General features: G+C 34.3%; 1 protein-coding gene across 1 annotated transcript; it reads right to left on the reverse strand.

Moving 5' to 3' along the window:
* Positions 1-219: 219 nt before the first annotated feature.
* LOC140052734 (A disintegrin and metalloproteinase with thrombospondin motifs 6-like) lies at positions 220-24581 on the reverse strand. Its single transcript, XM_072098431.1, has 22 exons — positions 24420-24581; positions 23368-23732; positions 14501-14681; positions 12918-13066; positions 11344-11427; positions 10860-10984; positions 9995-10144; positions 9472-9618; positions 9133-9271; positions 8586-8678; positions 8247-8392; positions 7902-7965; positions 7666-7774; positions 7162-7295; positions 6588-6705; positions 5814-6055; positions 5544-5682; positions 5235-5361; positions 4505-4727; positions 3525-4055; positions 3132-3288; positions 220-2530 (listed from the first exon to the last, which is right to left on the reverse strand). The coding sequence occupies exons 1-22, from the start codon at positions 24511-24513 to the stop codon at positions 2406-2408; spliced, it is 3642 nt and encodes a 1213-aa protein (XP_071954532.1). The 5' UTR covers positions 24514-24581; the 3' UTR covers positions 220-2405.
* Between the last annotated feature and the right edge of the window lie 2870 nt (positions 24582-27451).

Consider the following 27451-nt stretch of genomic DNA (forward strand, 5'->3'; position numbering starts at 1 on the left):
TACAAAATTTTACAGAACATTCTTTTATTTTTACTTTAAGTAATTCCCAGAGCACGTCTGGTCTCAGATTGTTTTCATTTTTTTTTGTATTTTCAATTATTCCTTTTATTTATTATTGTTTAGTAAATTAGTGCACTAACGAAATATACTTTCAAAAAACAATACAATATCTGAAATAGTTAAGCATTTAGTGCAGATGACCAATTTATTTATAAATGTTTAATCTTTCCTTAAATACTTCATCTAACACTAATATGTATAAATTTTAAATATTTCGCATTTATAAAACTTTAAAATATCCACTAAATGCCCATTATATTAATATAATCTTTGACACCGGGGTCTTTATTTAAACAGCAATTTATGATATAATACTCTAACCAGAAATAATCTAAAAAACATGACAGGAATCATTTAAAAGTACTTGAGAAACCTAGACGCGAATCTAGATGACTGTCAATAGACAGTTAAGATTTACCTAGAGACAGCTATAGCTGAATCGGGTGATATGTGTGTAACCGTTTATTACAGCAACTGCGTATATACTTGGAAGCAAAATCAAGATTAATTTATACCTTAAATAACTTCTGGATATTGTATCAATGTTTTGTGGAATACAATAACGTTGTACTAACTATAATTTCTGTCACTATAAACATATTATTTTAATGATAGAAAATCTGCTTAATTTTAAACAGGCAATTGATATTTACAATTCATTCTAAAATAACCATTTTGATATGTTCCATTGAAGCTAAAAATGATTTACGGATAAAAACCTCACCTACTCCATACTTGTTTTTGTGACCCTATGCCATTTATATGATTATGACCTTCCTAAATAGTATCATTTTGATCAACAGGTTTACTGTTCCGTAATTATAACACTATCTATATACATTCATAATATTTACATAGATTTATATCACCAGAACAATTGTTGTTAGTTAGTTCTAACGGTAAGATTGAGTCACGTGTACATTAAATGTTTCAAATTTAGCGCCGTAAGAGCAATGCAGTTAGCTGCATGGCTATCAAATGTTTCAAATTTAGCGCCATTAAAGTCCCGAAAGTGGAAGCCATTTGTTAAAATACATTATAGGCCTACAAAGGTACATTCATATCTGATTTTTAGCTGCAGTTATTTTATCTATTGTATCTATCACAGAAGAAATAGACGCAACCGCGGAGAGGAAATAAGACACAACAGCGGAGAGGAGGAAATAAGACACAACTGCGAGAGGAAAAGACACAACCGCAGAAATTAATAGACTCGACCGCGGAGAGGAAACGCGCGCGCAAATAGAGTGAACGAGACGGGACTTCGAATGGAATACAAGTGGACAACAGCACCGGTTCTCCCGTTGCTTCGAATTTCGGTTTGCGGTTCTTTTTAAAATAATATCTTTAAAGGAAATATTCAATCCAAATTCGGTGTAAAGAAGAGTATGGATAAATTAATAACATCCTCAACAATAAAAAAAAACAAACCTTAAAATAACAAAGAAATCGGGGACTAAGTTGTCAATTTAGTCACGTCCTACAGACACGCCACGACCGTATTGGTACTGAACTTCGTTTAATTTATCAATATATCATTATCTAACTAGGTTATAGGAATAATAACCATTATTTTATACATTAATAATATATATGGAGCAGCCTTAACGAGAGATGCAGTAAGATTAGTCTGAGTCATTTAAATCCCTCTAGTTACAAATGGATTTTCCTATATTTATTTACATTTCGTATAATATTATTATTTAATTAAATATTGTTTTTGTTTACAGCGAGTTTATATGTTGCGCATACATTGTGGGAACAAGAAATATTATATAAAGTGACTATTCGGTAGAAAGGTTGAAGCAGACAACTGCAGGCCTGTTTATAGTCTCTAGACATAATACCGGCACCGTACGAGTATCGAGTGCGTTGACGAGGTACCTGGCACGCTTCATTTTACTAATACAACCTAAACCACAATGCCTACGAATGATTGTATTTCGTCTTTAATTAAATTACAGTTTTACATTAGAAGGTAATGCATTTATCAAGTTTCACATTAGCGCAATCGTCAAAGACATCATATCATAATACAACAATGAAAAGAATCAAATTCGTAAATAAATATTTTAGTAGCTTTTAGATACATTGTTTTTCAACTCTAAAAATAATTCGTCGTATCATATCGATTTTCCATTCCAAATGTCACTAGATATGATGTTATAATAAATAAATAGAAACCATAAATCAACAATTGGTCGTGAATTAGTATTTGTACATTGTATCATACATTTTGAAAGCTTTTAAGGTACAGTTCCATATAAGGTAACCATTGTTACAAATAGTTAGATGAATGACGTGTTCAGACGGGTTGAAGCAGTACTTTGAATCTTCTCTTTGCATCATCTTTGTCCACACGTAACGCAACATTTTGATTGATATTGTAAATAATGACAATTTCCTCTTGATTTCAATAACTTGCATTGTGTCGGTGGCAATTTATCTTCTGTGCATGTTTCCAGAAGATCTAATGAGTAAAATTAAAATAACGATGACGTATGTAAAGAACATTTCCTACATATGGGACATACTGAATACATCATTAAGGAACTTTTGATTTTCGACGATTGACGATTAAACTACGTTATGTTAATCCATTGTGCGCATGCGAGGATTGGGAGGCGTTTCCTCGCGCTCCACATCGACACAGGTTTGATGGCTTCTATGTCAAGGCGTTTCATTTTAGGGTAAACATAATATATAAACACATTAATAATGTAAACAAAAAGTCATACAGTAGATGCAAAATGTTGGATCTCGGATTTCGGCCGTGAGAGCAGAGCGTTTAACAAACATATTAAAAGAAAGCAGTCAGAAACTGAGTGAAGTACTCGGCAAGATATCGCCACAGAGGGCGCATATTGATTTTTGGCCCATGTTAAAAGAATACACTTTTTTATTTCTTTTTATTTGTTAAAGTTATTGATAAACCGATTTTCTTGAATTTCAATAGGCATGTTTTGTAAATGTATACCTATTTTTACACCGACAAATTCAGAATAATAACATACAAATTGTAAGCGCTATTGTGCTAACAAACAAACAAAGAATAATGCATCTTAAATTACCTGATGGATCGGATGCTGTTGGGCATGGCGGACCTGTACACGTTTTAACCAATTCTGGTTTGTCGTGTTTTGAACAACTATCGTCTGTTTCGTTTGTTGCAAAGTTAACGCATACTACCGTTCTTTCCATCATGCCTTCACCGCAGGAAACAGAGCACTACAAAATATGTAATTTTAAAAATATACTAAAAATATCAACAAAAAATTCATGTTTACATTTCACATCAAAACATCAGAGTAAATTTTCGTGAAAATTAAGGCATAAAGTATATTGATCATTCAGTGTTAACATTTTTACCTATGGATATTCTGAATAGTTTGCGTTTTTGCATTAACATCGTGCATGCGGGAGTTATGCAAAAGGATTTTACCAAATTTAAACTTCGCACGTACCTTTTTCCATTCACCCATCCGCCATACAGCTTCCGCGTGGCTACCATTTTGCTGTTTAGTGTGTTTATCATGTTCAACTACCTTAAACATTTTTTCCACTTCTTCTTTTCTGCTTGATAGCATATGTTTTTCCATTCTTTGATCTGAATCAACCGGAGCTTTTAAAGCAGCGTTATCAATAACCAGCACAATGTCTTCTTCAGTTTTTCGTTCTGGGTGTTTCTCGTTGCGTTCTACTAATTTTTGTAAATAGTGTTGTTGTCTTTTACCTGACTTTCTGTCAAGTTTCTCCCATTCTCCAAACGTCACAGGTATGTCAGATTGCTGTTGATTAGAAAATTCCAATTCGCTTTCGTCTTCTATGATTTCTTCGTCATTATAAAAACCATTGGTATCACTAGAATCTGATGCCCTATCACAATCAACCTGGCATTTGCGGATACTGTCTGGTTGCTCTGTATCCTCACAGAACCTTCTCGTATTGCAGATGACAATTCGAGTTTGAGTTCCTACTCCGCAATCTACAGAACACTGTGCATACGAAATAAAAAAAATATATACGTTAGTTTTACCCTTATTACTGAGCTTTCACTTTAGGCCGGTAGACAAAGAAGACGGTTTTAATACAACATGCGCATAACCCATTACACCGTTAACCTCTGTTCATTATCGGGCAAATTAACGTTTAGTTTTCGTCTACTATCTTGAAAGGAAAAGTTCGCAATTATAAATGCCTAGACACACTAACAAACTTTACCACCCATTTGGAGAAGTTCGTCAAAACTACAATCTTTGTTTCCATGACTACAAAAAACTGAAAGTTTTATTTCCTGAGTTTACAAATGTCAGCAAATTAGTTTCTGCTGTTGCACAAAAGCTTTCGAAAATTGTTTTTACCAAACTAAACAATCAAGTTTACAACTTGCAAAGTAAAGTTTGCTAGTGCATAATTGGTAAGACCAACACAACATTGTATTTACCTCAGACCAGTTACCAGTGATCCACACGGGTTCAATTGGACACTCCACCAAATTACATGGTTCAATATATCTTGGCTTGAAAATTCCGCGTTTTATGCACTCTTCATCTTCTATGACCATTTGTTCATCGTATCCAAAACTTCGAATGCAGAAAACTGATCTTATTCGCTTGCCGTTTTTACCACATGTAGCAGTACATGATTGCCAATTTCCAATCCACCACCTAAAGTAACGATGATAACACGATTATTAATAAATTGTTATTTATACTTTACACAGCCATCTACTGTATATACGTTTTCTCTTTTGTGTATACAGACAGGTACATATTGCTGTATTTTTGTAAGGTGAATTCAGGTATTTCAGAATGTGAAAGAACATAGTTCCAGTGTGATTAGTTATTTTCTAAGAGATCCATTTGGGGTTCTGATAATTTAACACATGTAGTTGGGTGGCAGATTGGTATGGAGTTGGGTAGCCGAGTGGTTAGGACACTTAACTGTCATACTGAGAGACTCGGGTTAAACTCCTCAGCTGTAAGATGACCAGGTTGAAAATACTAGAGAGGATAAGGCGGCATAGAAAGGAAGTGGCCATCCCACCACATAATTATAGAAAATTATTTTACAAGATACAGAAAACAGTTTTCTAAACGAAATCTGCTGATGATACCAGGTTCACTAATTATTACTTTTTGAATTCAGAATATAAATTGTAACGTTTTACTCACATTGCTGGACAATTATCTGTGTTACACTCTCGCTGTTTTCTGTTTGGTTTTGTTGTTTGATTACAGTAAAAGTTTTCCACTATTCCACTCAAATTCTCTTCACACAAAACTTCAGCAATTTGCTCTCCTAAGAAGTATACAATGTTTATAATGAATCATTGTTCACTATACACGGAGATGAGTACAGAATACAGTGAATTAAAACAGTGAATGTACTGTATTTGGCAAAACTTGGTAAATACAAATGAATAATAGATCATTGCTAATCCTATAGTTAGCCACATCTTTATCGCAATTTCATAGACTTACCGCCTCCACATGTTGCTGAGCATGGAGACCAGTCTTCGTGTATCCAGCTAAACTGTGATGTTTTTTCTAGGCTCTCGTTGCTGTTCTTCGGTATTGTGTATTCGACTGAAAGATCTGCATTTTTCTGTTGCATCAACACCTACAATAGATGTCAGACATATTTAGCAGACAATATTTACACAATGATTATAATATAAATGTTTTGGCACACAGAGTTCACAAGATACAATCAAAGCCCACTGATTATCAACCAACATTGTCATACCGTACCTCAATTGTAAGGGGTTCTGTTAGTGGTCCTGCTGCCGCGACCTTTTCCAGGTTATTTCGTCTTTTATAAACTACAATCGTACCAGCCGCTCGGTATTGACCGGCATGTCTAATAAACCAATTTCCATTCAAGTAATAATCGCCATTTTCCCCTCGTATTGCCAGATAGTTGACAGACGCTGCAACTTCGTACACACGAATGTTTCTTGCTCCTATTGGAATCACTACCACTTCTCTGTATCCTAATAACAACGAAACAATGAATTGTGTAATTTACCCAAACATACCTATCCATGAGCAGGGACACACACACCCCCTACTCGTGTAATGTATTCAATCAGCTTTTTAATCCTCTGTATTTATGCTCTATACAATGGCACGACAGGGATGGACTCGACTTTCCACAACGACTGGACTCGACTTTCCACAACGACTGGACTCGACTGTCCACAACGACATGAACTCGACAAGCCGCAACGACAGGGACTCGACTGTCCACACCGCTGACAGGGTCTCGACTGTTGAGACATTAGACTGAGACATTAGACAGAGACATGAACTCGTTCAAAACTGCATGTTCTCAACTGTTAACGGCATGGGCTCGACTGTCCCTATAACAGGGTGAAGGTAACGTGTCGTCGTTTGAACGGCATTGTATTGAGAAATGGAAGGGCAATATCGTGAGAACCGGGGTTTTACATCAACTTCACCCGACATTAAAGAAATCCAATGGTTATATAGCGAATGTTAGAAACAATAAACAAACAAACTTACCGACACCATGTTGTGTGATGTTACTTTTAATAGTCTTGCACGTGGATCCATCACCATGACATACTCCACATTGGTCCTCAATTGCAGTGGAATCTATTTTGTTATCGCATCCCACTTTCTAATACATGCAATGAGAATACGAAAAATTAGATTTTATTATAATCTATAATATAATTATAACTGATGAAGGGCTAATGTTGCCCGAAAGCTCTGCTAACTTTTATGGCTATTTTACTTTATTGTTTTAATTTAGATTTTCGGCTATATTTTTGTATCTTCATTGAAATTCAGCCACATTATCATTTCTGTCAGTATTTTATTTTAATTATAACTACTATAATACTACTGTATGACCTATACGGGTACGGGTTTATAGAGTGAAAGACATGAACGTTTTAGTAACAGTAACCTAAATAGCCCTTGATACCTTTACCTGGTCTGAACACATACATGTGCACTAACTAGCACCCCATCCGTAAGCAAAATGTACTAACTTTGTGTTGCAGAGCTTTATAATGTGCTATTACGATTGCATACGGTGTCCACAACTATTATGCTTGTTATTATTACTTACCTGACAAATTCCACTGATACATATGCCATTCATCTCTACAGCCCCACAAGATGTTCCATCAATTACTTTATCTTTTAGTGTTTCTATGTGCCTCTGTCTACTCTTCCGTTTACATACTAACGAACATTCTTTACCTACAAATATTCGAAGTTATATTTTTGATAGTTGATAGTAGAATAAAGAACTCAGTATATATATCTTTCGGAAGAGTACAGGGTTACCCCGGTGTATTGGTCAATGTAGCTCCTGTTATGGACAGACGAACGAGCGCCGTTTGGTGACAGCACTCTACAAGAGGGGACACTTTGAGGAGAAAAAGTGAGCGAAATGTGTCGTCCACACCTGTTCGCAATTTAGCCCAGTATGCTGCAAGTCGCAGGTTAATCCCCCAATTACATTTACATAATGAACGCATTTATGTTATGAAGACAATGAACCTACTTTAGGGCAAAGCAAAATTCTAGAAAACCAAAACATAATAAAAGAAGGAGCAAAAAAACCTACCTTTTAGTTGGAGGTACGGTACCCATTGGTAATAATTGCCACGAAAAGGTTTACTGTTGAACGAACTGCACTGCAATTCACGGAAATCTTTGGATCCTGGTCGGCAGGGCTAACAGTGAAAACGATATAATTATTTAAAGTCATGCCGAAAAAAATGAATAGTTGATTGTGGAACTATTCATACGATACGATACAACTTTATATAAAACCAAACATGTTGTATAAAATTGTCATACCTGTGTATTGCACAAAGCATACTTTTCTCGTTTACCTAAACAGTATTCACCACCATTTGCTGGTCTGAAAATAATAAACAAATGTATTAGTTCAAACGATACACACTAAAACAATTCTCGATCATGGAATCGTATAACTGTTGTGGCGCTGGTTCGACTATTTGTTATACTGTACATGAATGATGTATAGAAATTATTACGTAAATACACATAACGGTATACGGTGTAAGCATGTATCCATTATGTATTATTCATACAGAATCAGTGTGTTTGTACTTTATGGCTGGTACGTCAGAATACTGAACGACATACTAACAGGTAAAAGTAAATCTGATTTAATCATACCTTGGGTTGTCGCATTCTCTGCTCATAACTGATACCCCACCACCACAAGTCCGAGAGCAACTTGACCATTCTGACCAAGTGCCCCAGTCACCATCGATAGCTACTGCCCTCTCTGTCATAGGCACACATGCGCCGTTCATACACCACTGTAAATTTAGCATAACAATAATCCTATATTTAATAATAGTTTAAAGAAATGGCATGACGTCTTTCTACTAGTTTCATTAAATGTTTTGCGATCTGTTTTTCTAAATAGTTTCTCATTAACTAGTTTTAATTTGACTAGTGTAAAGGTTACTGTAGTCCGGGTAGAAAATATATAGGCCTACTATACAATACCTTGTTTTTACCACATTTTGTTCCAGGCGCTGCGCCTCCCATCTTTGTATGACAGGTACCATTAAAACACCATAGGGTTCTGCATAAGTCCTCCTAAAATATCAATATTTTCTTTCGTTTTTTATATCTATAGTAAAGCATGACATAATACCTCCATACCCCCAACGAAGCGTAGTTGAGCGGTTAGATTAATAAATCGACTGAATAATGATCGATCGGTCAATCAAACTTATCATCAGTCAATTGATCAATCAACGCCAATAACTCGGTTAGTCAGCCACTGACTGTTGGACAGATACATTGTTCGTACAGTATTAAGCTTGGTTCCCACGTGGACGCAACGACGTAGGCACAACGGAAGTGAGTTGACCAATCACAAGTGACAGTTCGTGATTGGTCAAATTAAACTTTCGGCGCGCTTAGTCGTTGCCATGAAAACCAAGCTATACGCATCACACTATTAATTTAGACCTAATATTGCTATAAAAATGTTGGACGTTATGCTAACAAATGATCAACTATTGAGTTAGTAGTGGTGTCTACCTACCGGAAAACAAACGGACACCGATGATCCGTATCTTAGTCTGCACTGATGTTCAGCATCGTACATGACGCCTGGCGGTACGTCTGGGTAGTCAAAGTCGTGCTTGCTTGGTGTATCTAACAAACAATCGCCCCAGCCTCGACTAAACAACATCACAAATGAATATTAGGGTTATAACATCATTAGCCTTGGATAACCGTCTTTTTATTCTCTGCACATGCCATATTATCAGATTCAAAAGGGGTATTTAAATGCAGATTTCGAGAACACATATAGGCCTTAGCTAATGACATTAAACGGATTTGTTACTTAAAAAGTAGTATAACGGTATAAAGAACTCACTCAAGAAAAAATGTGACGTATTCTCGACTACACGGAGACCAAATCAAAGGAGCCACCGAACTTGGCATAGTACCACTCATTATATAGAGGGCGTTCGTTGGAGATTGTGTGCAATCATTATTATCACCATCATGTTTCATTCCGAGACTACGTCGTAGAGAAAAAATAATTTAGTAATACATTAAAGAACTGACATTTATCTACAATAGGACCCCTTCTTTGGGACACGACCACTATTCAGGAAATATCACTATTACTGTTTTGGGTCCGGAAAGTTACCCTTTAATAGGGAATCTACAGTAGATTTAAAATAGAAACACTTCCGGTCTACTGACAAATTCACCATCAGAAGGGCACCACCTAAGACAAGTTACACCAATCACATTTTACATTGTGTCGTCCTGCCTGAATATATTTATATGTGTCTATTATAAATTTGAAATAATAATTTGAAACAATATTCTAAAAAAAAAAACATGATCAATAAATATTAATCATAAATGGTGGACGTCTGTATACTCACTTATGTCCAATTTCATGAGCGATTGTAAAGGCCACATTCAACCCTGTATCGTCATTTATGTTACTGCTTTTGTTCGGATCGCACATAGCAGCAATGTTGGCCAGACCTAAAGTTAGACATGGCCGATTACTCCCTGCACAAATATCCTTTCTGTAAAATACAAATAGCATTAGAACTTTAGATCTACTGTAGCCTATTTCTCAAACTAGACTAAGGAAGTCCGGTTTGTGTGGCCTGGGCCGGGTAGAATTTTAGTTAGGCTTACTGTAGGTGATAATTTGGCTGCTGCCTATAATTATACTAAGGAAGTCCGGTTGGTGTGGCTTGAGCCGGGTAGAATTTTAGGTAGGCCTACTGAAGAAAATAACGATTTATTATTTATATTTCTCAACTGAATATGCATGACACGTAAGAATTTGTTTTAATAGAGCCATCTATGTAGCCGAAAGGCACATCGTTTGCTTTGCATGTCGCTTACTGGGTTTGAAATTGGCGGCTGAGTAGTAAACATTTTTACCAAATACAAAAGAGGGCGCCCCATTTTAAATGGGCTTCATGAGCGATTGTAAAGGCCACATTCAACTCTGTATCGTCATTTATGTTACTGCTTTTTATAGATAGGGCTAACCAATTGCTCAAAATGATTATTGTGAATACTCGATTTATTGACTCGATCCTAGATTTGCACCTTATTATGCTGTTGTATTGCTTTAGAGCGCCACACGTCGGCGTTTCGCTATTTTGTTTGGTATACGTATGACACGATTAATCGTGTTACCAATATTAAGCCAAAACGCCGTCAGAACATAGACTAGAGAATTCCATGACGTAATATGGGGCTGGAAGAGAAGGTTTCTATACGTACCTTGTAATTAAAACAGCAACGTCATGATGGTTGGGGTGTTCATCACCTTTCATATTGATACTTTGTTGCCAATTTGAAAAGCTTCTCAATGTAGGTATAGCGTTATGCTGAATCGTTAAATTTTCCTAGAAGAAGAGTGTACACTGGTTAATAGATGTATGCATTCACTATTTAGTTATTTGGGGGTTTAGGAGAGGATGAAATAGTAATTGCTTATAGTAACTAGGCGAAATCTGTCCTACTGCCCTCAAGAAGAAAATGCTATAGCCTGGAGATGTTGCTTTGTGAACGTGTGCATATGAAGTTCCTGCTTGACAACTTTCCAAGATCCAGTGAGAAAAATCTGTCACAGTGTTAATCCACTTTACCTGGGTTGTGGGTTAGCGAACTATAGGCCTACAACAAGCCTGGTTTATATGCTTGTTTTCACTAGATAACCAATACTAAACAGAGACTTATAAAAGAATATAAAAGAATACAATACCTGATCACTCTTAAGAAGAATCACTCGAACAAGTATTATATTTATATCATTTCCTATGCTAGCATCTCGATACATTCCAGTTACCTATAAAATACATTAGATACTTCAGTTATGGTGGGTTTCTTTTCTGTGTTGCCCAAATTTCCATGTTTTTTTACATGTACAATAAATATCTTTTACTTATAGTTTCTGAAGCTTGGCGATTTAGGCCCCTTATAAAGGCTAATATCATTTAAGTTTTAAGTAAAAATGTAAGCGTTTGTTCAGTGAAGCTGTATTACCAATAAATAGGCTCATTTTTAATATATAATTAAGAATGTTTAAGTTTTAAGAAATTACATCTACAGTACTGTAATTTTCACGAAGTATTACACTTGTTCTCTGAATAAAATCTTAACTCGTATTTATGTAGCGGATCTAAAGATTATGTAGGTGAGGTTCAGGGTCTTTGTTAGTGTAATGAATTTTTAAATACATGAACTTATTTCGGACATTTTGCGAAATTATTGTAGGCCTAATGGCAATTGAAACGTTTAGCTTGGATCCCACTAGTAGAATACGCGGGTGGAGACGCACGTATCGACGCAAAGTTGTACACAAGACTTTGGGTAGGAACCAATCGGAGTCGAGTAAGCACAGTGTCGCGTAATAAAACAACGTAGGCCTACAGTGATAAGTCAACTTCTCATAAGAGGAGGATGTGAAATTGACAGAAGAGTATTTAGCACGTCGCGTACGGAAAGGTTGTTTCTCTAGTGTGAACCAAACTGTATAAATGGCTGGAAAATGGAACAATTAACAAAAAATGGTATCAAAATCCAGAAATTAACCACTTTTGGCTCGAGACATCTAATGCCAAAAGGTTTGAAGATATGTAAATAATATGGAATATCTTGAATACCCTCTAAATTGAAAATTACAGAAAAGTTAAATGTGGGTCAGGTGTAAAACCGAGTAAGCCATAGTGATTAGCCGTCTTTTATAGGCTGTGTATGAGTAGACATATGATTAGCCTCTTTGTAGGTTATTTGACCTATCCCGATGTGAATCTAACGCTATAATAATTGCTAACGGCGACAAAATGTCTCACGATGCTACAAACATTTAAAATAACATGAATACTCGTACATATTAAACAAAACATTAATGTTTTATGCACTACATTTAATTTAAACGAGTGATGGAATTCATAAGTAACATTTTCCATAGGGTGATGTTGTAATGGTTACTGTGATTTAGGATTGGTAGTAAGATTAACAAGAAATATTTCTTACAAAAAACTCATTCATTTGATATCTACCGTTTACATGCATCTCAATATTTATCAACAAATGTTTTCATAGAATCTCTTTTCCCAGATGTGCTTTGGGTGTGCGCATGCCCAGTCCGATTTTCTAAATACTCTTTTTTTTTCAGCCGTAGTAAAACTATAAGCTACCGCATGGTAACTGTTTTCTAATCGTTCCGTTCTCTTGAATATAACTGGAGCGGCGCGAAAATGTGTCCATAAGAGCAGTTAAGTAAAATAAGGACATACGAACTATTCTTATGCAATTACAGCAAAATAAGCCTACCATGTTCATAACAGTAAGAATGTAGAGCTCAATGTCGCCCCTGTCTTGGTAATATGTTACCATCAATGGATCAGCAACCACCAATACTTCGATATTCCTCTCCAAGCTGGTTGAACGCGTATGACGCTTACGAGAGTCATTCGGGCTACCTGAAAAAATCGTTTTCAACAGTTAGGATAACAGTTCTTTCTGAAGTATTAACTAAAGTAAAGTTATGGCCATGTAATTCTTAGTTTCACGTCTAGAATTAAACAATTATTTTGATGAGCTGCTTTACTAGTATTAGCTACTTTTTTTTACTGCACAACCATTTTTTTTTTAATTTGTAAAGAAGAAAATGCTTCAAAATTTGATGAATGAGGCTGAGACGTGAAAAATGGTGAAACATGACAATATACTTGATTTGGCCTAAGAACATATGTAGTGTATGAAAACAAATTGTGCATCTAAATCTGTGAAATTAAATGTTGGTGTGGAAGTTACCTCTGCTCAACACATATGTATTGATTTGCTGTCTTTAGATTCTTTATTTTGTTTTCATTTCAGGAGATATTATTGTAGTGGTATAAAATACATAAATGCCTAAATTCAGTGGTATTGGGTATAGTTCTCGTCATGGATTAGCAGGTAAAATAGCTAGCAGTTATATATTTTCTATTCCCAACAATAATTTAAACAGTTGTAGAAAAATATTGACCAGGAGAATGTGTAAATATATCTACATTGTTAGATTCCCCTGACTTGTACAAACATAAAGAAGAATGGTTACTACAATGGGTTAAATTATACAGGGAATACTTACAATAATAACAAACACGAGAATGTTAAATTTGAAAAGTGAAATAAAAATAGTTTTTGAAATCGGGTGACAGTCTGCTTAAGGTCAAATTCTTTAAACATAAGGCGTATGGTAGTCATGACAACAGAGTTATGTACATAAACAAAATGGCATCCTTACATAATAATCCATATTTACTGTTAATAAAGATGAACTACAAACAAGACAGCTACTGGTTAAAGATGTTTTCCTAGATGTTATTGTGTGTTCTATTAAGTGGTAGAGTGTTTATATAGGATTCTACAGGTCCTTAACTCAAAATTGAGTGACAAACGATTTATATCGTTCAAATTCTAGATGTTTATTCTATTTTTTCAGTAGCACGACCCAGGGTTAATGATTCTTGAATAAAGCTGGCTATCCACCGATTGTCAGTTAGATCGGGAAAGTCAAAATAAACACTGACGTTTCATGCGAATCCCTTGAAGCCCCTCGTCAAAATTGTGTGCGAAATCCTGTTGATAAATAATCATGCCCCTTAATGTGTGGTTGGCATTCACCAGTGGGCTACCCGACTGTTATTGATTTAATGATAGATCCCGGGAACACTTTATTACATCAATTAGGTCTTCCCTGTAAACATTCAGTTAACATTTATGTCATCACTTTATCATCCCAACTGGTGGCCAAAGGATCTTCAAAGAATAATTGTACTTTTGGTTTAAGAAATGATGACGATAATTTATGTAAACATACATATATATTAAAAAAAGAATAATTTGTAGCTAAATGTGAATCTCCATACCTTTAATTTGACGGTAAATCTGTTCAGCTCGTGTCGACATAGGGTGGTGACTTTCGTCAATATCATCCTGTTGGATAGGCCGCTTGTATACGATGTGAGGATGGCGAGCATCAGCTGTGACGTCATGCCCATAGACAGGTTCGATGAGATATTGTCCATTAGGAGTATTAATATAACCCCTCTACAAATATAAATGATTAACATTTTAATAATAATCTACACAATACTATCTACACCCTCTATTCACCAGCCTTATGCCGCTCTTATTTTATTTCTTTTATTCCTGTCCACTCAGGATATCTTGTCCAAGTACCTTCACTTGCACTGATGAAGAGCTAGTGTTGCCCGAAAGCTCTAGGCCTACTAACTTTTCTGGCTGTTTTACTTTAAAAAAAATGTGTTTTTAACCAACCATTTAGAGACACAGTGAATATTAATTCATGAGGAGCTAACGTGAAAAACATTTAATATTTTGAATATACATTAGACCTCTTACACATAGACGAGAGTCTATCCTTGTTCAAGTGCACTTTCCCTGTAAACAAATTATCAGACATTGGTCCGGTTGTTCCACGCGAGAGACCCCTTAGGATAGACGACAATGTTTAATGAAAATGTTCACCACCACGTGAAATTGAGCCTCAAAGCAAAGACACGCGGGTTAATCTCCTATACAAGTCCTTCCATTTCTCTCTCACCCAAATCTTAAAATTGCCTAACATGCTATGTACTATTTATCATCAAGGTTATCTACTATTAACATAAAAAAACTTCTTATTATAAATGTAAACACATATCATGTCTGCTTCCATAAACATTTCTTTAAATTAAACCATGATAGATGATAATAAAGACATCAAAAACGCAGACACTTCCAGTTGCTAAATATCCGTAGGCTTCAATCTAAATCGTGTTTATCTATTTTTCGACCTGGCATCACTTCAAGTAAAACAAGATGGTGTTGTTATGATTTTCGTGTGTTTTATGACTGAAAAAGCGAAAAATATATCAGTCATCATTTTAATTTCCGACCATTCATGTTGATATTTAAAATCAATACGCAACCATCCGGTACCTAAACATGTATAAAATAAAGTGTGTTCTATCTTTAGAATTATGGCGGTATGGGAGGGTTAAGGTTGTTATCCGGGTTCATAATTAACCACCACCCCCACCTCCCATTCTACTTCCGCATGTACACCTATGAATTTGGAACGTGAAAGAAGAACACTGAAGAATGCATAATGAACAACAACCATTTTAAATTTAAATGAGTTATACAGTAATTCTGTATCATAGGCCTTAACGTGTTTTTTCTTCGTTAAACTTTTTTTTGTGAATTATCATTTTCCTATGTAAGCTCTTCATTTCAACTATGAGTTGTATTTTGAGTCTTTTCATACCGATTAAATAAATAAAAATAAATAAATAAAGCTAAACAAAATAGTATACATCTACAGTAGGCCTACATTAATCCAAAAATGTCTACATAAATGGAATTTCATCATTAAATTTAACCACCAGTCCATTTATAACATCGCATCAATGATTGACAACCGATAGAATAGATCACTCCATTGATGGACAATAAACTATAATTCCTCGTAAAATATACTGATGGTTTGCCAAAGTAAGCAAACCAAATAACTTCTTGACGGGCAGGCGAGAAACTATGACGTCATTTAAATTTCATCGATCTTTAAAAGCACGTAATTAGATTCCAATGTCTTACCAAGAGTTAATTTTCTTATGCAAGATCATGTATCAATTATATATATTTAGCAAATTACTGAATATAAAAAATAATGCACTATGATAATTCATGCAGTGGTCATCTTATTCCTAAATTGACAAACAGGCTATATGTGCCATCGACTGATTGATTGATTGATTGACTGATTGATTGACTGATTGATTGATTTATTGACTGATTGATTGGTCGTTCAATTGGATAAGCCGGGGCTATAATTTTACACAGTGAATATAAATAAGGATTGATAAGCATAAACAAAATTATTATTATATACTATAATTCAATACTGTGTTAATACGTTGAGGCCAATTAACTTAGCGTCTAAGAACGATTGGTATTTGAGAATTACTTCCACGTAATTAAAAACCAGTGATTTCAAACCTGTCGGCCTAGACCACAATTACATATGAAAGTTATTTATGCCATGTATGTTTATGCCCGTGAATCATCTTTTTAAATTAAAACTGTGTCGATTTTAAACAACAATGTTTATTATACACGTACGTCCCGAGGCTATATCGGGAGCTATACACCTATAACAGAGATAGGTCGAGACAGATCTTTATAAAGTGTTTGAGCGTTGCTGATAACTCTATAGACCTACAGTAGTGGTTCAATCAATAAAATATGCTTCAAAAAACCACATGGAAAGACCTTAATCGTAACTACCGCCTAACATAACCTCTAGCCATGAGCATGTGTCTTCATCTTTACCATCCAAATATATCATATTTTTAAGGTTTAATTATCAATCAAAAAGCGGCAGACTAGAATCATGATAAAATAGATGTTTGCGCACGCGCTTTGTACCTTTCTGGGTAGAGATTAAAAATGTGTTACTGTGACTTTTAAAGAAGATGTTTATACCACTAAACGTCTTCAAGTAATTAAAAGATTAAATTATATTATTTTCAGGTTAAAAAAACCAATTTCTTGGAAACTCAAACACCTTTAAAATATAACGAAAATACATATGTAGACAATTTAAAAGTTAGACCACAATAACCAACAGGTGTCTGGTAAAAAAAAGAAGCTCATAACAAACATTATTGATGGGATTTATGGAACACATTTATCTTGTCAATAAAGTATCTGCAAAGTACATGATGTCCCCTGTTCAGACATACTTTGAGGTCACAGGTCAAAGGTGATAATCGTTTCGACGTGGAATATCAGACAAACAGCAGACCAGAATACCACAAAACATGGGTTATACTGCGTGTACATTTTGCGTTAAGACAATTTTCCACTAAGCGAATTTGTTCGCGCGAATCGAAAGCGTTAGCTTATACGCATGCGTAGAGAGGTATTTGGAAGATGCAAACATGAATACGCATGCGCATAATAATTCGCCTAGTGGAAAACCAGCTTTACGTCATAGTACCAAGAACTTTTGGAAAAGTTTTGGAAAGGTTACAATTGCTATATTCCAAACTACATCAGACAGTCCTTCGTGACAAACAAGTGATGATATAAATATCATATGTTAACAATATACATTCAGAGATTATTTCTGCTTGAAAAGTTGCTGCGATTTCTTGAGTATAGAGCGATTAAGATTCTGTTCAAAACAGATCAGGTATAAACTGTCTAGACTATTGTTAATATCAATCACCCCCAAACAAGGTAGGAAGGCTACTATAAAGTAAGGGGTTTGAAGCTATTAGTAGTAGGTTCCGACAATGGATAACAGAAATAGATTGGATAAAGCCAACCAAATCCTGACGTATTAGCCTATACGAACGGTTAGACTAGAATCACAGATCCGTTAGAAGGTACATCGCCTTACCATTGGTGATACGTATACGTCACCAATTACATCACCACGACCTACGGCAATATTTACGTTAACAGGATACGGTACACTTGTACTTATGTAATTTGACGGGTCACGATCATGAATTGCGGTGCAATTGACATTCGTTTTAGTCTAGTGACTCCAGTTACAATAATGTACACTCTTGATTTGTTTAAGTCAAAGAGTGAAGGCCACAATCGCACCAGGTACGCGATGTTATTCTACTCCTCTGTCGGCTACTTGCACCTCTCAAATCCATTTCTTCATTTGGTAATATTTATTATAAGAAACAGTTTATTTAAATTAATAAATAAAATATTGTGTCAAAGACGTTGAGATGTCCGAGTTTTTTTTGTCAACGATTTTTCGATTGCTTACTAAAATGACGTTGCATAATGTTATATCACCTGCTTGTATGACGTAACCTACATACTCGTAACTTACCTATATAAAAAATTAAAATGTAGAAAACTGTAAATGAATTAATTACAAATTTCGATTCTGTTTACGGAATACTGTTTCACATTTCATAATTAGAAATGTGTAACAAATAAAACAGAACAGCTTCCTTTAGCACCTTACGACATTTAATTTGCTCTCATAAGAAGAATTTATAATCCAGCAGTCTATACCTAAGATTTCGTGACCTAATTTTATCCAATAAAATGTGTGTAGAACGTGAAGGAATGTATTTGATATTGTCTAGATTTTAAATCAATGAAATTTATACCCCAAATAATCTAATGAAAATCACTGGAAAGATATTTTACACTGGGTTGTTGTTTGAACGAGCGAGAAATAATATATTGTTATGTTTACACATCTCAATTAAATATTTTGATCGAAAATAAGTCATGTTTTACAAAATACTACTACTGTATAACAATTTATCGCATTATTAAATTTGATACAATCTTCGTTTGAACGACGTTTCGAATACCAGATGGAATGGGGAAACTATAAATGGTAATTTTTTCCGTGATATATATAATTAAATATATTTAGTGCTGAAGTTTTTCCTTTTTGCTTTGTTTTTAGGTATACACATGATATAAAATGTATATTCTATCGATGGTTTTAAAAACCATCATTGATATAACGATTCATCAATTATAATGGTTCTATGGGAAGATGGGAAAATTTAGTTGCTGCAGTAACTGCAGTAGAAAAAATAATTTTGACATGATTCTTAAATTTTACCTCATAAAATTAATGTAAATTAAAATTAGATATACCAATCTACTAAACTAACATACAAATACTGTTTGTTCATTTTTCATATTTAAGATCAACCAATAAAACATCAGTACCATAAGGGTTACCATTTTGTCAGGGTTGTATTTTGTTTTGCCTAAGGCATGACCTCATTGTGACCTTTAGTACATAATGTAAAAAGTATAAAATGTCAGTGAACTTGTGAGACTTTTGATGTACTGACAAATAGACATGTAAAGTACACATCTTAAGGATGGCGAGACAAACGATTAATCTCTAATTATCATAACAATTATTTCCTTTGTACTGTTAATGAGACTCTCTCTCACGACTCTAAGAAAGTCACCTAATGTGGATTTGAGTCGTTGGGTGACATCCAGTAAAACCCTCTGTTTAATTTCTTCTTAGACCTATTCACATAAACTTTAAAATACAATAAATTGGAGAGATACTTAGAGCTGATTAATCAATCTATTTCCTAAGTTAAAGGCTTAAATGAAAAAATGTTTTCATCAAACCAGTTTTTTTATATATTTTTTATTATATAACTAAAATGTAAGAAACCAAAAATTGTAAAATTTTCTGTTATTTTAGGTTATTTTGGGTTATTTTGGGTTATTTTGGGTTATTTTGGGTTATTTTGGGTTATTTTAGGTTATTTTTAAAACATCAGCAACATCATTTAATAACAACTTCAGATTATTTTTTGCTAAGCATATTTTACCAATCTGATCTCAAGATTTATTAGGCGCATGTACTAAAATATACCGGTACTACATTGATTAGCATTTAGTATAAATTAAACAATAAAATATAATAGGTTTATAATATTATATAAGTTCAGCAAGAGAAACATCTCCGATCGTTCTGTTCGTGGATGTTGGTTCGTGGATGTTGGTTTAGCGTCACACCATCTACATTTCTAATTTCAATCACACAATGTGTCTAATAACATGCACCTCGGTATGATGTTATCTCTCAATGTGTTCAAGTTATGAGTATCAAAGTGTTAACACTACATGCACAATTTGATTTGTAATTTGGTCTAATGTAGGCCACACTGTGTCAAAAACGTAGGCTAACTAAAGTTCAAATGACCACTTAAAAGATTTTATTAAATCGATCAGGGTATTTTAGAATTGCCAATTTGACACAGGCAAACGTTTGGTGTAATTTACGGTTTTGGGACTAGGCCTATAATAATTACTGAGGAGGGAGACGAAGAAAGGTGAAGAAATTAACTATTGTCAATGTGTAGTAGTGGTTATGTCTACTCTGTGAAGTGTATTAGTCTACATTCCTAGAATCTGGAGCACTTGACAGTGGAACGCCTGGTTATTCTAGAAGGATTTGTGATGAAAACTTGATACGTACAGTTTGGTGAATGTTTGGTTAAGCGTATTCGGAAGTTTGTTTTATATTGTAGTGGTTAACTCTCTCTTCAAGTCCTATTTAAACTAAGTAAGAATACACTAATTATTTGATTCGGTATTGGATGAGATCCCATAACGTGTTTGCATATGGAATGTTTGTCGTCATTGCATATAATTTGACCCCTTGTTGAGAACAAATTGGACTAAAATGCCACTAATAGGTCACGTGCCGCAGGTGTACGGTGTCGTGCCATCCAGCTAGTCGTATTACTAACGACCATTTTATGACATTATGATGAGAGATGAATTGTGTGAACCCATTATTAATTATATATTTACTCTATATGTCAATTAACACCTTTAACAATTGAGGAAATTATAAAAATGTAGAATAAGGACGATGCGGTGACCCCATCACACCGTTACATTAGGGACCCCTCATGATGTAAATCTCATTTTGGGGAGTGGTGGATCTCTGATACCATACAAAATGATTGCTTTTGTTTTCCGTTTTTATTTTTACTTGTATGGTATCTAAATAAATCAAATCAAATCAAATATTCCGAGTTGAACAGAAACTTGTATGATTACGATACCGATACGGAAGTTTTGCAAATAGAATTTATATTTAAAAGAATTATTGAACAAACAGTCTTATTTACATCCCCAAGAAAAGCGATACAGACAACAGTTTAACAAATATGTTAACTTAAAATGCGAACATGTTACGTAAGAAAATGACGATCAGACAAATCGTTGTCAATGAATGATTTCATAGGCAGAATCAAAGTGGTGATTTTGGGGAAGAAGAAGTTGGGAAATGTAAAATATAAAATACTTTTGGTGAAGATCAGAACTTTTATAATTGTTTAGGACCTGCTCCTTATTTGGTAGGAGCAGACAACCCAGAATCCGCCACATATATGCATGCTAACATGCAGTCATTCTAAGAATTTGTTTTAATAGTTTTTCTTATCCTTTGCTCTCGTTTTTGTTGAAATATTTGAACTTATGTTTTTCTTTAATACAGATCAAATTTCTTCTTTTGGATTTATGTGAGACTAGGTTGTATGTGTTTTTTTTAAAGCTAATAAAACTGAAAAATGTGTGAATGCTGTATGTGACGTATACAATTCATTATGAGAATGCAAAATAGACCAATCAAAGTACCTCCACATAACTTAAACTTGGGTCCCACTTAGCCTAGCCATGTACGACGAATGATTCGACTTAGTATCTCATTAGGCCGCCCTATATAACCTTGGCCCTATTTTGATAGACCTACATGGTAGTGCAAAATCTGCACATCACTTTTCTAGAACTTAGACCTACATCTTTTAAACATCTTTAATAAGTTCCAGCAAGCTTAGCCGTCTGACAATCTGGAATTTCATCATTATCATTCTGGATGGAACCATTCTATTTTTAGCATATAATTAGTGTAAATGTAGGCCTATATATTTTCTGTTTGTCAAGCTGTCAACGTTATTCAAAATATCACTAAAACGAAGTCTGTGATCTACTTTATAACTAAACTTTTACTCTACATCATTATTATAAAATTTCAGTATGCCAAATTGTCAGTAGTTGGTTTACGTAAAACGAAATAATGCATTCAGGCTTCATAGACAAACAGACAAACCGATATATTGAAACAAAGTTAATTACCAGCATTTTGTTTACTCTCATGAAGCTGCTAATAAACAGTAATAATAGTTTTCGGTGATATTTACTGTTGTATTTTCGTTACTTCAACAAGGATTATAAAAAGCATATCTGTTATGAAACGCGTTCGACCGGTCATCATAATTTAGTAATGATCATTCAAAAGAAGACCATGATCTGATCATCCGTCATATCGAATGACTTGTGGTTTGGTTGAGTAATAATAAAAACGCGCCCGTGGAACCCACAATAATATATAAACCACAGTTCTATCTATTGATATACAGCCCACCCACTTCTACTAATGTACCAAGTACCTGTAATTTTACCAATTATTTTGCTCCATATGAATTGTACGATATCTCAATGTTTATAAACGTTTACAGAATAAAACTATCCTGTCAGCTTATCACTGCAATGCACAGAAATAATGATTTTAGGGTTGAATATAATGCTACAGGGTCAGTAATAAAGAGATTAAAAGTCAAACAAAAGGCAGTAAAACATTACTGCTGGAATGTTATCGGTTTGAAAATGAAACCACACATACAACTACTGATATATAATAGATATTGGGTTTTTTGTTTACATATCCGCTGCTACCACGAATACCCAGGTTGTAGAACGAAATAGACCAACAAATCAAAGTTATCAGTTTGAGCATGGGCAGAAGGTTCAACGACACTGAATCTTTTACTTATTGCAGTAGGCCTACAATAGTTAACTTAACATTAACTAAATTGGTTCTAATATCATATTATTATTATTATCGAAGTAGGAACACTATTATGTTGAATGTAGCTTTATTTTATACTGTTGATTAATTTACAAGATTACAATTATATTACAACTGTTAATAATAAAGCTATCTGGATTTACAAGAAGTATGCACTATATTGAACAACAAGTTACAATGTATAATCATCAATGTGCTTTGTGAAGATCTCTACGTGTCATGCAACGCTGTTTTAGTGCTTGTTATAGCGCCATTTACATAATTTCTTTTGTAATAATTAAAAACAAATGATTTGTTAAAAAATGAAAATAAGAATTGGTAACTTACAAGTCCGTTACAATTACTGATTGCAACGTGAGAACCCGGCTGTGACACTATACTTCCGAGGTAGTGGCAGTGGTGATGGTCCGTTCTTCTTTGATCAAATGTGTGTGTTCGAACGTCACTTGAATTTCCCCTTGTCTCGAAAACAAGCCCAGGGGAAAGAAACTTGTCATTAAGGGTGACATTCAGATGCACGTCCGTATTGTTTATTTGAACTTTAAAGTAAAGGTTTTCAATATTGGGGCTGTTACTTTTACGAACTCTATGGCGATGACCGTCTTTTAAATCATGCGACACAAACTGCCCATCTTCGTCTGTGACTCTTGGGACTATGACGTCATACGAATCTAGCTCTTGAACGAAAGAAGCTGGAAATAATCAGAAATGTGTATCAAATAACCATTTTAATATATATATATTCAATAGAAAGGGCAATATGGATGAAGTATTTTACTGTACCGTAACACAACATCAACACTTACAATTTATCATATGATGCTTTCACGCGATATTACAACAGTTACAAAAGAATCTTTCCAGATAATAGTGCAAAAGACGACTTAATGTCAAACGAATGGACATTGGCCTGATGGCAACTATACATGGTTCACTATTATTTGACTGTAACCTTGCACCGTAAAGGATGAATTTGCATCCTCGCGCGCGCTTCTAAAGTAAGTAGGCCTAATTATGGTGAAGCAAACGATGGTGAAGAATAGGAGAAATGAGTCATTCATTTGACATTCAAAATCGTAAATAAATAAGTAAAAATAGGGACGTTCCTTAAAGAGAAGAAATATTACAAATGTCTTTTAAAAGTAATATAATATTGTAATAATATAATTTAAAAACTAACTTATACAGTATTACGATTATGTTTAGCAGATCGTTTATAAACTTAATTATCTACCGGGTAGATCAACAATTTATAAATCCATCGCAACCGTGAATAACACCCACTTTATACCATGTATATCAACAATTATTTATTATAATTGTATGTATATATATTACAGTGTTCCTCCAATTAATAATAATGAATAAAATAATTTTACCTTGCTTTGAATCGATGAAACTTGGTCTGGCCTCCTTTACAAAGCGCGACCCAACTACTACAACACACAATATTATTACTGTATATCTCAACATAGTTATTACAATCTGTTGGAAATTTGATTGTTATATCTAATCGTGGTTGCAGTCTTGTAGAGTGTTTATAACCCGTCTTACTCGGTGACAGATAATTGTTAAAAGTTAGCAGCTGAATAAGTTCAAGCTCTTTATATCGTTTGGTAGACTTCCTGTTGCAGACGTTCAGTGCCTACCGTGATTCTTCGGGAGGTATATCGTTTGTTTAAGACGACGACGACGATTGGTTAAATAAGACGATATCCCAGACAGTTGGGTGGGGCGTGGCCATTCATGCGTGTTAGATATTCCAAACTCTGGAGCTGGCATTATTATAGATAACATTACATTTTATACATTACAGGTGCATTATTTAAGGAAGAAGTACGGTAGTAAAACAAAGAGTCTCAGGCATGATTTGTATTTTAGCTGTTTATAATAACATCGCATAAATAAATGATAGCCTAGGCCTACGTGTAACCACACAAATGATTACATACCACCCGATGTATATAATTAGTTCCGGTCTTGATCTTAAAATCAAATTTTAAGTAGGCCTAGGCCTAAACCTCAATCAGTTGTAAATCAGAGAATGGTACAAAGGTGCGTTTTAGGCCAAATTGTTGGTATTCATTATCATGACATCCGATTTTGTTATCTACCAGCGGTACCGCATCAGCCGACTGACATGAACATGCGCAAATGTTGTGCGTAAAAGTTATTAACTTTAGCGCAAATTTTACGACCTGGTTATGCCGGAGCTTCTGACACAGGGCAGGCTGGATCCATATACGTATTGTCTTTCTTTACAAATAGGCCTAGACAGATTGAGTTTTATTGTGAATCAAACGGTCGACACGACATGTTTCGCAGTGTTTATTATACAATTTTCTAGGCGAATTCATACAATTTACTTAGAAGGTGTAAGATTGTATGATGTTCACAACCCTATATACTTTGATTGCGAATCGAACGGTCGACATGACATGTTTCGCAGTTTTTATTATAACATTTGTTAGGCGAATTCATACAATTTACTTAGAAGGTGTAAGATTGTATGATGTTCACAACCCTATATACTTTGATTGCGAATCGAACGGTCGACATGACATGTTTCGCAGTTTTTATTATAACATTTGTTAGGCGAATTCATACAATTTACTTAGAAGGTGTAAGATTGTATGATGTTCACAACCCTATATACTTTGATTGCGAATCGAACGGTCGACATGACATGTTTCGCAGTTTTTATTATAACATTTGTTAGGCGAATTCATACAATTTACTTAGAAGGTGTAAGATTGTATGATGTTCACAACCCTATATACTTTGATTGCGAATCGAACGGTCGACCTGACATGTTTCGCAGTTTTTATTATAACATTTGTTAGGCGAATTCATACAATTTACTCAGAAGGTGTAAGATTGTATGATGCTCACAACTTTATTTTTTGTATTGGTTTTTTTTAATTGTTTTTGACTTTTCGCCTGTAGGACGGTAACATAAGCAAAATTGTAGATATGGTTATCGTAACAAGTTGATGTCGTTTACACACCTTGTGTAAGTGTAACATATGGGAACATTTTAATGAAACCTTACAGATCTCTGTTAAGGAAATAAAGACTGCATACGATAATACTTAAACATGTAATAGCTATCAATCCCAATTACAAAACAATCTTCCATTAATTATAAATATAACATCTGACGATACATTTGATAAGGATTTAAGTAGAGTGGCCATTACAAACTAACTTTTGTTAGAAATATAGATTTAATTTAATTTTGTTAGATCTAGATTATTGCATGATACTAAAAAAACAAATAAAGGAATGCCATTCTGTCAATAGATGGCAGTATTAAAAAATGTTAATGTCACAATTTTCCGGAATGCCGACGAAAATTACGGATACTTTGTGAGTACGACGACAGCAAGAAAAACTATTTGATGATAACTTTGATGTAATTATGATGATTACGGTACAGATTATTGCGACACTAACGATGAAAATGTTTGACGCTGAGATTAAGATGACGATCAGTGTTGGTTGGTGATCAGATCACCTTAAATTGCTGGTAAACGGAATGGACGTTGTTTTATGTTCTGGTACGTTTGTTAGCTTTTAGGTTTCCTAAACGCTTATAAAAAAATACAATCTTAAAATAATTGATTGATCGATGTCCGGTTTTTATTTCAGTTATCTGCAAAATTAATAGGGTCAAAACATGATGAAACAACTATGTACGTATGTTTGTAGGATGATTTCGTTTCATAAAAAAATGAAAAAAAAACTACTACCAACCATGGAAGAGTGAAATTATAACTACTTGTACCATAGGTTAGTCAACTTAAACCCTATCTAAAATGAAATCCATCGAATATGGTAAAAGGGATAGTCCCATTAAACTGTATAAGTGAGTCATAATTCGCAAGACATTTTATTACTTGATTCACTTGACCTCTTTTGACTCAAGTTGAAATTGTAATCTTCAACGATTTTGAAATCTTCCCTAAAAATCCTATTAGAAACCATATGCTATTGATAATATTTTACACATCAAATGAACATTTACAGTATGACACATTAGTGAGTAATTGTGGTTATAAATTGTCGGGAATGGAAAATTGTTTGGGTATTGAGCAATATTGTTCTGTTTCAGCGCCATTTTCAGTTGAACTGGGAACATTTTGTGCTTAATGTTTCTTGTATCATCTGACTTACATTATACATTGACTAATTTTGTGGTTATAAATTGTCAGGTAAGAACAAGTTTTATTAAAACTTTATGTTTTCATCGTGGAAACAGTTTGTGTCCAATGTTTCTTGGATTATCTATGTCGATTCTTAATTCATTTTTGAAGGTACGCCTATAGTTCTTCTATAACATACACGTTCTTGAACAGACCTAAAATATTTTAGAGACTTGGGTTGTATCTGAAAATGTTTAAACGTATTA

This window comes from Antedon mediterranea, chromosome 6, assembly GCF_964355755.1.
Source record: "Antedon mediterranea chromosome 6, ecAntMedi1.1, whole genome shotgun sequence".
Taxonomy (NCBI): domain Eukaryota; kingdom Metazoa; phylum Echinodermata; class Crinoidea; order Comatulida; family Antedonidae; genus Antedon; species Antedon mediterranea.